The 12330-nt window shown below is 48.9% G+C and overlaps 1 protein-coding gene across 1 annotated transcript in view; it reads left to right on the top strand.

Moving 5' to 3' along the window:
- The first annotated feature begins 492 nt into the window (after nucleotides 1–492).
- VOPP1 (VOPP1 WW domain binding protein) overlaps nucleotides 493–12330 on the top strand; it is an 87164-nt gene continuing 75326 nt past the window's right edge. Inside the window, exon 1 of the mRNA XM_033411279.2 lies at nucleotides 493–798. Coding sequence (XP_033267170.1) covers nucleotides 745–798 — 54 coding nt within the window. The 5' untranslated portion in view covers nucleotides 493–744. The remainder of the gene's footprint in view (nucleotides 799–12330) is intronic.

Raw genomic sequence — 12330 nt, forward strand, 5'->3', positions numbered from 1 at the left:
TGTTGAATAACTGTATAAATGAGATGGAATCGGAGCCGTGTTGTGAAAAAACCATGGTAGGTACGAGGTAGTGGGGGGAAGAAAGTCAGTTCAGCAGAGGCAAGGACATCGCAAACTTACTAGCGGGAGGGTGGGCTTCAACGTGGGCCAATTGTGCGGGGAGTACAGGCAGGGCCAGCACAGGAGGATGCGGGCATGAAAGCACCACATCTAACGAGAGGTGAAGCGCAGGGATTCTTCCATTCTCCGTCTGCCTCATCCTTTGGCCGTCCTTGCCGTCACACGTCGGGAGGGTGCACCGCCCCACGGTGTGCAGGGATGGGAGGGACGGTGAAGAACCTGGAGGCACACAACGGGTTCATGTAGCTCCCTCTGGAACGAGCCTCACTCCGCGGAGACTTTGCTTCTTTTAAAAACCTTACCAGGTCTATTCAGGGGTGACTGGGCGGTCTCCTAGGAGGGAGGAAACAGCTGGCCCCTCCCCTCCCACTCGCCAGCCTCCGCGACTCATCTCCCAGCTCCTGGCGCGCGCACTCCGGCGGGGCTGACCCTGACACCCCGTAGCTGAGCCGGGGGCGCGCGAGCCGGGGGCGCGCGCGGCGAGGGCTTCGCGGCTCAGCCCGGCTCCCCGCCCGCCAGCCCGAACCCCTGTGACTCCGGGCCGGGATCCCGCCCGCCAGCCGGCTGCCCCCTCGTAGGGGACGTGCTGCTGACCCGCGCCTGCGACCAGGAGGACGCGCAGCCATGGGCCGCCTGGCCGGGAGTGCGGCGGCGCTGCTGCTCGGGCTGCTTGTGGAGGTAGGGCCGGGCCGGGCGGGGCTGAGCGGTAACGGCACCGAGGCGCCCGGGAGACCGTGTGCGGGAGCCCTGAAGGCTGAGGGCCGAGAGCCGCGGCCTCACGGACCCGCACGAGCCCCCGTGCGGAAGGCGTCCGCGCCCTGGTGACGGGGTCGTCCCAGCCCTCCCCGCTCCTCCGACGGCCCTCAGTCCCCCCGCCCCGCGTTACCGATTCTCGCGCGTGGGGAGGACCCGGGAGAACCCTTTGCGCGCTGTGCGCCCGACCCCTCCCCTCCCCTTCCCCGGGGGCCCGGGTCTGGTGGGGCTGGCGGGCGGGTGGTCCCTGAAGCGGCGCAGGCGCAGAGTCAGGGCGACCAGCGGTTTGGGGCTGGGGAGGGGGCGCCGCCGGGTCGGGGCGCGACCGCGCGGAGACGTGGATGAGGGAGGTGTCACGGGTCCCCGAGTGAGATGGCGGGACTGAACAGGAGTAAATGTCCCCGCCGGTGAGGATGAAGCGCAGTCTTCCGAAGCGAGAGAAAACCCCCGAAGAGCCGGGGTGGGTGTGGTCTTTTGGAGCCGAGACAGGGGACTTGTTGAAGCGACGGCGGAGGAGTTGCTGGTGACCGCAATCTCGTGGGGACCTCGGCTGCCCCCGGCCGGAAAGTTGCGCCCTCGGATGGCGACCACCCCCTTCTTGCTAAAGCGGGTTCTTTAAAATGGGAGCTAGTGGGGCCCTAGGGTGCAGTCTGGATTAAGGTTTGTTCTATTCTCTGCTCACTTCCATTATTTTGAATGAAATTTTATTAAATTAATGAAGTCAAAGTAAATGAGTGATGAGGTTCTTACGTTTTCTCTTTTAGGTAGTAAAACTCTGGAAACGACTCCTTGGTTTTCTTCATGTATAAGGAAATCAGTGTTACAAAATGGGAGGGAGAGTCTGAGCTCTCCTGAAAAGAAGGTTGATGGAAAAGTTTCTTGCCCCCGGCCCCGCCATAGCAAAGACTTACTCTTTTTGTTCTTCTGTCTCCCTGGCTGAGTGGTTCATGTTTTTGTGGAGTGCCCTCCACTTGCGTCCTTTTTGTTGATTCATAATTTTATGACCTTAGGTATCACGTCTCCTGGGTGATCACCAGACAGATAATGGAGAAGTGAATCTGAGACCACTATTCACATAAAAACGCATGCATCTGTACCGACACATGCGATCCCCCCACTGTTAAATCAGCACTTGGTGAAATTACCTAGCATTTCGTTGGTTCTGCCTCCTGCATGTCTTTAGTGTGTGTGGTGCTGTGTTGGTTCTGCCTCCTGCACGTCTTTAGTGTGTGTGGTGCTGTACGTAGCCTAGACTGCTTCAAGGACTCAGTTCTTTTCAAAATACTTAAGCCTGGGACACAGCCTCTCAGATCACTCGGAGGGACTGCTCTGAAGGGTTAAGGGAGGAGCCAGGATACAAAGGAGGTTTTTTTAATATAAAATTATTTTTGGCTGCGTTGGGTCTTCGTTGCTGCCCGTGGGGTTTCTCTAGTTGTGGTGAGTGGGGGCTGCTCTCCGTTGCGGTGCACAGCTTCTCATTGCAGTGGTTTCTTTTGTTGCGGAGCATGGGTTCTAGGCACACGGGCTTCAGTAGTTATGGTGCGCGGGCTCAGTAGTTGTGGCTCGCGGGCTCTAGAGCTCAGGCTCAGTAGTTGTGGCGCACGGGCTTAGTAGTTCCGCAGCATGTGGAATCTTCCCGGACTAGGGCTCGAACTTGTGTTCCCTGCGTTGGCAGGGGAATTCTTAACCACTGTGCCACCAGGGAAGCCCCCTATAGAGGAGTTTTTGCCAAACAAAAACAGAAACCAAACAAAAAACCCCCAGGTAGTTGGAACATCAAAAGATTACTATTAAAGAAAACCAGACATCTCAGGTTAATGAATTTAGCACTTTTCTATGTATGGGAAGTTGCAAGAGTTTGAGCATATTGAAATCATTCCTTTGATATGCACCTCAGCTATCTGGGGCCAGTATCCTGTTTTTCTCCATCCTGAATCCCCTCTGGGTGCACAGTCTGGGAGACGCGACGTTCTTCAGGAATTTATCATCTTAAGAGAGAGTTCAAATCAGGCCTGAAAGGTTCAAATGATATTAAGCAGAACTGTGACAAACACTAAAATTTTTTTTGCGGTACACGGGCCTGTCACTGTTGTGGCCTCTCCCGTTGCGGAGCACAGGCTCCGGACGTGCAGGCTCAGCGGCCATGGTTCACGGGCCCAGCCGCTCCACGGCATGTGGGATCTTCCCGGACCGGGACACGAACCCATGTCCCCTGCATCGGCAGGTGGACTCCCAACCACTGCGCCACGAGGGAAGCCCATACACTAAAATTTAAAGGAGTAAATTGATGCTTTCACAAAGTCAGATATCTAGATGATTGGTAATTTTTGTTTTCATGGGATGGTGTGGTGTAGCCCACTTTTGCACGACTGTCCCAAGCACCTGTTTTGTTTGTGGTAGAGAGGTGTCTCTCTGAGGAATTAAGGAGATTTCTTTCTAATGTATCACATGGAATCTTACACGTGAGTTATACATCTGAGATCTTTTCATCTTGAGTGGGTTGCTCTGAATTTCATCTAATATTGGTTGTTATCAGTACGCCTCTGATGCTTTTGAGGTCCTGAATCACATACATAAATGTGCTATTTCCATTGCCGAGTATGTGATGAGGCAAAGAGCTCTCTTCAATTTGAGGGCCTAAGACAACGGGGGGAGATGTTTGAAGGCTTCTGACAGCCAGCTGCAACCTGGAATACCTGTCTTTGTTCTGCTTGAGCTGGTTTCACTGTGGCTGTCGTGTAGTTGACCATAAACCACCTGGCAGCCTTTATGCTGCCCTGGCCCTCTGGCATCCTGTTCCTAGGCAGCACCGCGCAGGGTTGTGTGGGGCGGGCTTGGGGCGGGGGTGGTGTGCTCGGGAGAAGTCCTTGAGCATGGAGGGTGTCTAAAAGTTGTTTAAGAAGGGCTTTCCTCCCCTGCCTCACATCCTCCTATAGAAGTTCACTTACCTGTTAGACAGCTAGACTGCGTGTTGGTTTTTCACTTAGCAGAGTGCTTCCCCTGTGTTCTAAGCACATGACAAATATTAACTCGTTAATCTTCTTAGCAATTACTTCTGGTCCCATTTTTGTGTCAAATGGGGATGTTAAAGAGCTTGTCCACAGTCTCACTGCTGTGACGTGTGAGGGCCTGAGATGCTAACCCAGCCAGAGGGGCTCCGACTGCCGCATCCTGTGCCTCTCCCACTGCTGGACACAGAGACATGGAGAGAATCTGTACTCGGTCTGTCCCGAGGCCAGTGGTAGACTTGGATGGGTATGGCCCCACGAAAACCAGCAAAATTCCCTCTAGGAACTCAGCTCCATTTAGGGGACCATATAATTTAGCATGCAAACTATGACACTGGAGAGTGACGCTGGGGACTGTTAACAGTCGTGCCCGCACAGCAGGCATCAGTAGGACTGTCCTGGAAGCCCCGGCCTGTGCTCACCCCAAAGCCCAGGCAGAGCTGTAAGTAGGAGCCGGCTGGGGGGCAGCATTATCCCTTCCCCGGGGAGGCTTCTGGGACGCTCATCACTGAAGTGACCTTTCCTTTCTGTTAACCCAGACTTGCCTGTGAATCGCATGGGAAGCCGGCGAGGACCCTTATTTCATCTTCCCTCCTCCCCAGTTGCTCTGTGCCAGCTGGGTAGATATCCCAGGCACGTGGGCCATGGGGCGGCCACAGAATAGGGGAATCCCGCGGCTCTTCTTGGGTCATGAAATTCTAAAGTTGTGTGTTGTCCTCCTGTCCACTGGTCTGTGTGAGGCCCTGTGAACAGTGGCTGCAGGAACGGTGACGGTGCTGAGCCGTCTCCCAGTACCCCTGGTGAACTAGTCCGCTAGTGCGCTGGGTGGCAGCCGCAGCATAGAAACTGAAGAAGAAAAGCGGCTCCAAGCCTGAGTATGGCTTTAGTAGAACCTGGGGAGTCACTAGGTGCTGAGCATATGCACCCCCCATGGGCTTTTGTCAGAATACGTGGCTTTCTGGATATTGTCACAGCAGTCTCTTTCTAGAGGTCAGGTTGTTGACACTTCTGTAATATACTGAGCAGCATTTGTTACGCGTTCTGTCCTTCCTGAAATGATCCCAGAAATGTGTAGTGTACTATTTAGTATAAATTCCCCCTGTGCCAGGGTTGGGGTTTCTGCTGCATCCATCCGTGGGGGAAAGAACTCTACTAGGTTATTTTATTCAAGAGACCGGCATCAGTATCTTTCTGTTCCTCCCCTGGAACCCAAAGCTGGAAACCTTTAAGTGAGGCCGCCATGTGTTTCAAACTTATTCCGGCCAAAGAACATCCCTTCTTGGGCTAGAAAAAGGAGTGGTCTTCTCTTCGAGAGAGAGGATTGGAAAGGGAACACTGTCTTTTGAAACTAGGGAAATTCACAGGCTTACTGAGTATTTTTCTAAAGTCCTTTGTATTTTGATGGCCAGGAGTCTTGAAATTAGAACCAAGTCATGTTTAAGGGTGTTTTTTGTCTCATGCCAAATGTTTTTTGTACCCTGGAATTGCGATGAACGTGGCAGCCCTTGGACGCCAATTTTCTGAAATAAACTACTGCCACCTTCCCACTCTTTAGAGTTTTTAGAATCTGAGCAACATGCAGTTTGAGTGAAAGAGAAGACTGTGGGGGAGTTTGTTATCTATGGAAGCTCCACGGAGGCTGGGTGCTGAGGACGAGGGGTGGCAGTGATACGTGAGCCTGGTGGCGAGGGCTCCACTCTGAACTGGGGGAAACTGGCTCCGGGTGTGTGAGGAGGGCCTGGGGCTCTGGGCCCTGACCTGGGGCCCTCCTTGGCCCTTGCTTTCCTGTGGCTTGTGCAAACCTATAAAGACCAACGAGGGGGCCGTGACTCTAGAAGCACAGGGATTAGGCTTTTGGCCACTGGATTATCTAGCCATGGGATGGCAAGTCCTTTTCTTAGAACGTACATTTATCCGCTCAGTGAGGCCTCAAATGTCACCCTTTTGATGAGACCTACCTTGACCACCCTATATAAAATTCCAACCCAATTCTCCTCCCAGCACTCTGGCTCTGACCAATTCTCTCCTTTCTCTGTATCTCTTACCTTCAAAACATGATGGAATTTACCTTCCACAATCTACACATTATAGGAGCAAAGGTTTTGATCCATTTTGTTCACTGAAATATCCCCAGCTCCTGGAACAGTGCCTGGCACACAGTAAGGACTCAGTAAATATTTGAATGAGTACAAAGAACCGTGGTAATGACCCTGCGGGAGGGAGCTGACTAGGTCTACAGTAGGAGAGGGGAAGGTAGCTGATTAGCTATGACTCTGAAGGGGGCCTTGTGTGTTAGGACTTAGAGCTAAATCATTATTTGAACACCTCTAGTGATGGAAACTCACTATCTCAAAGCAAGGCATCAACTTTTTGGACAATTTTAGTTGTTAAAGTTTTCTGTTATACTGAGTAGAAATGTCTGCATTGTTTCTACCTGGTTCTACTTTTGTACCCCTTGGGCTTTTCAGAATAAACATGATCACAATGACAGTCCCTCAGTTGAACACAGCTGTGCTGGTCTCCGTGCACCCCCTGTTCCCCGCCCCGTGTTCTTCTCCTGGCATCATTTCCTTCTGTTATTTCTCACAAGATGTGGTTTTGAATCATCTCACCGTCCTCACAGCTGCCTTCTGAAAACTGCCAAACTGGATGAACAGTGGTCAGGAAATCATCACTGTCTGAAAAAAATGGTCCTAGAGAAAGGCCACTCAAAGTGAATCCACTTAAAACAGGGATCAAAATTTCATAGTTAATAGTGAGGAAAAAGTTTCAGCTTAATTTGGAAAAACAAAGCCCAGATAATAAAACTAAGATAATTCCATCCCAAGTACCCATTTTTAGAATTGAATCAATTTGGGCGGGGGAGATTAATTTCTCTGATAAAAGTCTGTGATGTGTAATAGCATAGTCTTCACTTGACCTTGAAAGTGAGTAGCATGATCATAGTAAGGGACTTTTCTTTTTTTCCCAGAATTATTTGCTCGAGCGATCAGACCCCGCCGTACGTCCACCTCTAGCTTCTCTTGGTCTTTTTTATTCATATCATTCTGTTTGGGGCATCTGTTGGGTCATTATTAACGGGTACCTGCCAGAGCCTTTTGTCTCTTCCATAGACTTCATGTATCTTTGCGAGATCTGCAGGGTCACTTTGCCGTCCATCTGTGTTGTATTTGTGTTGTACTTGCCTGTGATCCTGACACCGGAGGCTGATTATGGAGCTGCTGTGTTAAGTGGGCTGTGGTGTTGGTACACTGTTTTAGAAGGAATGAGTTCAGTGTTGGGTGCATTTTGTCATGCAGCCTTTGGCTTGCCTCCCATCTCTTCCCCATTGGGACTTGTTTGAACAATAAGGACACTCTGTTCTGTAGATGTGGTCTCACTGGCACTGTCACAGCCCTTGTTTGGACCTTTGCATTATGCAGAGAAGCCAAGAGATTTACACTGAGTTTGCAGTGACACAGATGTTTTTAACATCTGTTGGTGGTAACCCACAAATCCTCATAACAGTTGTAGAGTGTTGAGTATAATATATAAAACCTAAATTGAGGACTGTATATTAATTCTATTTTACATTACTTCCTTCATCTCATCTTCTTAAGCCTGTCAACCTCTGTTTGAATGCTATATTTTAAAATCCAGTACCCTTTATGGTTTTGTGCCATATACAGATTTGATTATCGTACCGTTGTCGGCTTTGCCCAGTGGAGTCAAAAAAATGTTAAATCGAGCCAAGTCAAAGATGGAGACTTACATCTGGGTTGAAGTAGATGATTGAGACTTTTTTAAAGTTAATTAATTAATTAATTTTTGGCTGCGTTCGGTCTTCGTTGCTGTGCACAGGCTTTCTCTAGTTGCGGCGAGCGGGGGCTACTCTTCATTGTGGTACGCGGGCTTCTCCTTGCAGTGGCCTCTCCTTGTTGTGGAGCATGGCCTCTAGGCGCACGGGCTCAGTAGTTGTGGCTTGCGGACTCAGTAGTTGTGGCTCGCAGGTTCAGTAGTTGTGGCTCACGGGCTTAGTTGCTCCGTGGCGCGTGGGATCTTCCCGGACAAGGGCTCGACCCCGTGTCCCCTGCATTGGCAGGTGGATTCTTAACCACCGTGCCACCAGGAAAGTCCCTGGTTGAGATTTTGACTTGGAGAATACTGATGTCCTTAATTTTAAAAAGTCAGAATTTAGCTTTAAACGTGCAGTGTTTTGAAGTGTTTGATCATCTGCCCTCTGTGAGGAAAGATCCAAGTGTCTAGCAAGATATCTAAATTTGGGAGTTACCTGCGCTCATGCTGCAGAGCAGTTGAGAGCCTTATGCAAGGCCGTTGTGTTCGGTGAGTAGGACACGGTGACCTTTGCTGGTTGCGGTTAAGGAGTCAAGTGGTCAGCGGATACAGGGAGGCAATGAATGTGAATATATATATTTTCACGAAGTGTAGCTGCATACTTCGAAGCTCTTGATTAGAGCACAACATCCTCAGACCAGAACAAAGAAGTAGTATCTTATAAATCAGGTTTGAAATTGATCGATTGTGTACTTGAGGCACAGAAGACCCGTGATGGGAGTTAAGTTTCTGGTTTAGATAGTGTCTTAGTGCATTTGAGCTGTTGTAACAAAATACAAAATACTACCTACCGGGTAGTTTATAAACAGCACAATTTCTGGAGGCTGGGAGGTCAGTCAAGGCACCAGCAAGGTCCAGTTCGGTGAGGGCCCTCTTCCTGGTTCAAAGCTGGCGCCTCTGGCTGTGTCTTCCCATGGTGGAAGGGTAAGCAGTCTCTGTGGGGCCTCTTTCATAAAAGCATCTATCCCGCTCGCGAGGGCTCCACCCTTGCGATCTAATCACACCCTAAGTGCCCCTACTTCTTAATCCCACCGCATTGGCGTTAGCACTTCAGCGTGAATTTTGAGGGGACATGAACATTCAGACCATAGCAGATGGCAACATAGGGATGTTTTGTGGAATCTCAGCCCTTTGTGTATTGGCTGGGAGTCTTTTGGGTAAATTACTTAGGCTCTCATTGACTCCACTGAGTCACCTGTAAGAAGAGAAGTGCCCCAGGGTAGAGGGAAGCTCGGGGGGAAAAGCCACCGCTTGGAATTTAGCTCTGCACAGTTTGGACCAACAGATTGTGAACATTGTCAGTTGTTTCTAAGCAAGGTGCCTTGCCCAGGTTCCCTGCCAAAATGGAGAGAGGGCTCCAAAAATACCTTTTTATTTAAAAATTGTGCTTTCTTCCCTTTTTAGTATATCTGTGACTAGATTGAAAAGAAACTTGGTCATTAGTGTCCAAAACAAGGGAAAGGAAGATTGTGATTACTACCATCTTTGGCTCTCAATTTTTGCTCTGGGTAAAGCAATAAAAGGGTTCAAACTAGAATGCTCTTCCCCTTTGATGCTTTTTGGATGGCGGAGCAGAAGGCAGCATCCACAAAGGTAACACCTTGACTTTTAACTAACTGGGAGTAAAGTTGAGTGAAACCCTTTGGCTCTGTGGCTGGTCTCCGTCTCTTGGTATCTTGTGATTTATGCCCGTGTTGTCCAAAGAATCAAACTATGGCTTCCTGGAGAGAGTGGGGACAGATCTTAAACTCTTATGGAGGGGGGCAGGGAGTGTGGGAGTTAGTTTGATTGTGAGAGTTTGTGGAAGTTCCTAGTTGTGGTACTTTGTTTCCTTAGTTATATAGAAAACAAACGGATGAGAAGGGGGTGGGGTGTGTGAGGCAAGTCCCACAGCCTCAGGGCATCGTTCTCACACTGCTGCAGGGTCTCCCCACTTGGTTAAAATCTCTGCAACCTCAGCTGCTCTCTACTGACTTCAAGGTACATTCCAAGCAGTTCAGGATTCTTTTTCCGGAACCCTGGCTTCTTTCTTTTGTTCTTTTTTACTTATTTCTTGTCACTTTCCTCCTGACCGTTTTTCTCTAGCTCAGAGAGTGTCAAACCTTTTGTTTGTATACTCTCTTAAGGAATTTTCAAAAACTGTATACCCCTGCACATATTTTTTGAGTTGACTTGCAATATTTTTATCACAGATTTTAAATGACGAATGAATTGGATCCAGTGAGATGATTGGATTTGATCTCTTGTGTATTGTGAAAATTAACTATTTAAAATTGAACTAGAAGAGCACTCAGTGTATACAGTGGAATTTAAATACCAGGAGCAATTTGATACTGATTATTGTAGAGGAAGGATGTCACCGGCCACATCAGTTAACAAAGGTTGTTGCGGCCATCAAGCCCTCAGCCACTGCAGCCTCCCCAGACTGTGCACCCTGAGGGGATTCAGGATACAAAAAAACAGGTTACCGGCCCTAAGTAGTTAAGATGCAGCTCAAAGGAACGATTTCAAAGAGCCTAGACTCTTGCATCTTCCCATACATAGAAAAGTGCTAAATTCATTAACTTGAGATGCCTGGTTTTCTTTAACAGTAATCTTTTGATGTTCCAACTACCTGGGAGGTTTTTGTTGTTGTTTTTAGAGAAAGAGAGATACAGATATGTCTCTCTCTATATATCTATCTCTTCGCTCCTCTCCGACCTCTTCAGAATAGTCCCTTAGAGCTACCTGAGAGCCTGTCTCCAGGGCTTAAGTCCTCAGTGTATCTCCTGAATAGAACATAATTCTCAACTTTTAGGCTGTGCACTATCATTCCTTTAAAAATATGCAAACAAGCTCATCTTTAACAGTTGGAAATTTTACATCACCTCCTTTTCTCTTTGATCTGCTTCCATTCTGCTTCCCACACAGAACTTTAATGCAATCTATGCTTGCAAGTCTGTTTTTGCCATCCTCTTTTTGGTCACAAAAATAGATATCGAGTTAATTTTTAAAACGTTTCCTCAGATAAACGATTAAAAGATTAAAAATTTACTAACAGAGTTATCATTACAGTTATTACACATTCGATGGAAACACTGTAAATATATTACCAACTGAATATTAGTAAACAGAAAAGTTTACTGGCAATAATTTTCTGAGTGGGGTGGGGGAGGATTTTAGTTTTTCAGTTGGATCATGTTATCACGGGTAGAAATGGAAGAAGTTTCATATTGAACTTCTTCTGAGTCATGGGCCCAAACCTCACAGTAAACTGTGATCAGGTCATTTTTCAATTTAATTTAAAGCAAAGAGTTTGAGAGCGCCTGAGGTGTAAAGTATGTGTTGACAAAGGTAGTCTCCTAGACGGAACTTCAGTGAGGTTCCTCTGTGCTGTCTTCTTGACTGGACCTCTCCCTGGCCTTCTTCGTCTGTCTGCACTGACCCACGTTTAGCAAGGATCTTGCTACATTATCCCCCTATCCTTGATATGCGATTACTCTGACCTGCCTTCAGCAAGAATTCTGTTAAATCAACTTAGCAAGAATGCCCCTCCCCTTGATATGTCCTCTTAGTGATTTTCCGTCCCTTGATTCCTTCACTCTGTTCCTTGGCTGTAAATCCCCACCTGTCCTTTTTGAGTTTGGGATTGAGCTTCATCACGCTCTCCCCTGGTGCCATAGTCTTTTTTTGCGCGGTACGCGGGCCTCTCACCGCCGGGGCCCCTCCCATTGCGGAGCACAGGCTCCGGACGCGCAGGCTCAGCGGCCATGGCTCACAGGCCCAGCCGCTCCGCGGCATGTGGGATCTTCCCGGACCGGGGCACGAACCCACGTCCCCTGCATCGGCAGGCGGACTCCCAACCGCTGCGCCACCAGGGAAGCCCTGGTGCCACAGTCTTGAATAAAGTCTTCCTTACCATTTTAACAAGCGGCAGAGTAATGTCTCTTCGACAGAGTTGATACCAGTATTTGCAACGGCCTTAGAAAGATACCCTGAACAGTTTTCAGTTCTAGACCAGCACATCCTGTAAGAGTAGGAATGGGTGGGAGGTGTACCTTGTTTTGTAGAGAGATGAAGGGTGGTTGTGAAAGGGGAACTAGCATGGCCACTTAACCAGCATCTTGACCAGAGCCTGTGTTCCCAGGCAGGTCAGTTTTAGGAAAGAGGGCCTATGGGGGTTATGGTCTAGAAATTGCATTTTTAACAGCATGTGGAATTGAGACCACAGGTTCCTTGATGTACTTGGTGCTTTTACCACTTTCTTGCAGGAAAGGAACTGGTGTTCACAGTCATGACACCTGGGCTTTGGTCAGCGGAGCCGGGTGTGAGAGGCCATCACTGTGGCAGCTGGTCCGGCTGCTATGTAGTCAGCTCTGTGGGCAGTGGCTGTTCTTGGAGACCTCCTCCTGGACAGGAGTCATACTCCTCCCATAAGACTAGAGGGGTCAGCCTTTCATTAGGCCTCCATCTGGTCCCTTTCCAAGGGTCAGCATGACCTGGTGGTGACGTATTTCGTACAGCTGCCGAGAGTACAGGTAGGTTTATTTAGTGGTGATTGTCACAACTAGAATGGAGACCTTTTCTGGATCCCTCCCTTGTGATCAGGATTGGTTGTGTGTCTAGTTCTTCTTTT

Source organism: Orcinus orca, chromosome 9 (genome assembly GCF_937001465.1).
Source record: "Orcinus orca chromosome 9, mOrcOrc1.1, whole genome shotgun sequence".
Classification (NCBI taxonomy): Eukaryota; Metazoa; Chordata; class Mammalia; order Artiodactyla; family Delphinidae; genus Orcinus; species Orcinus orca.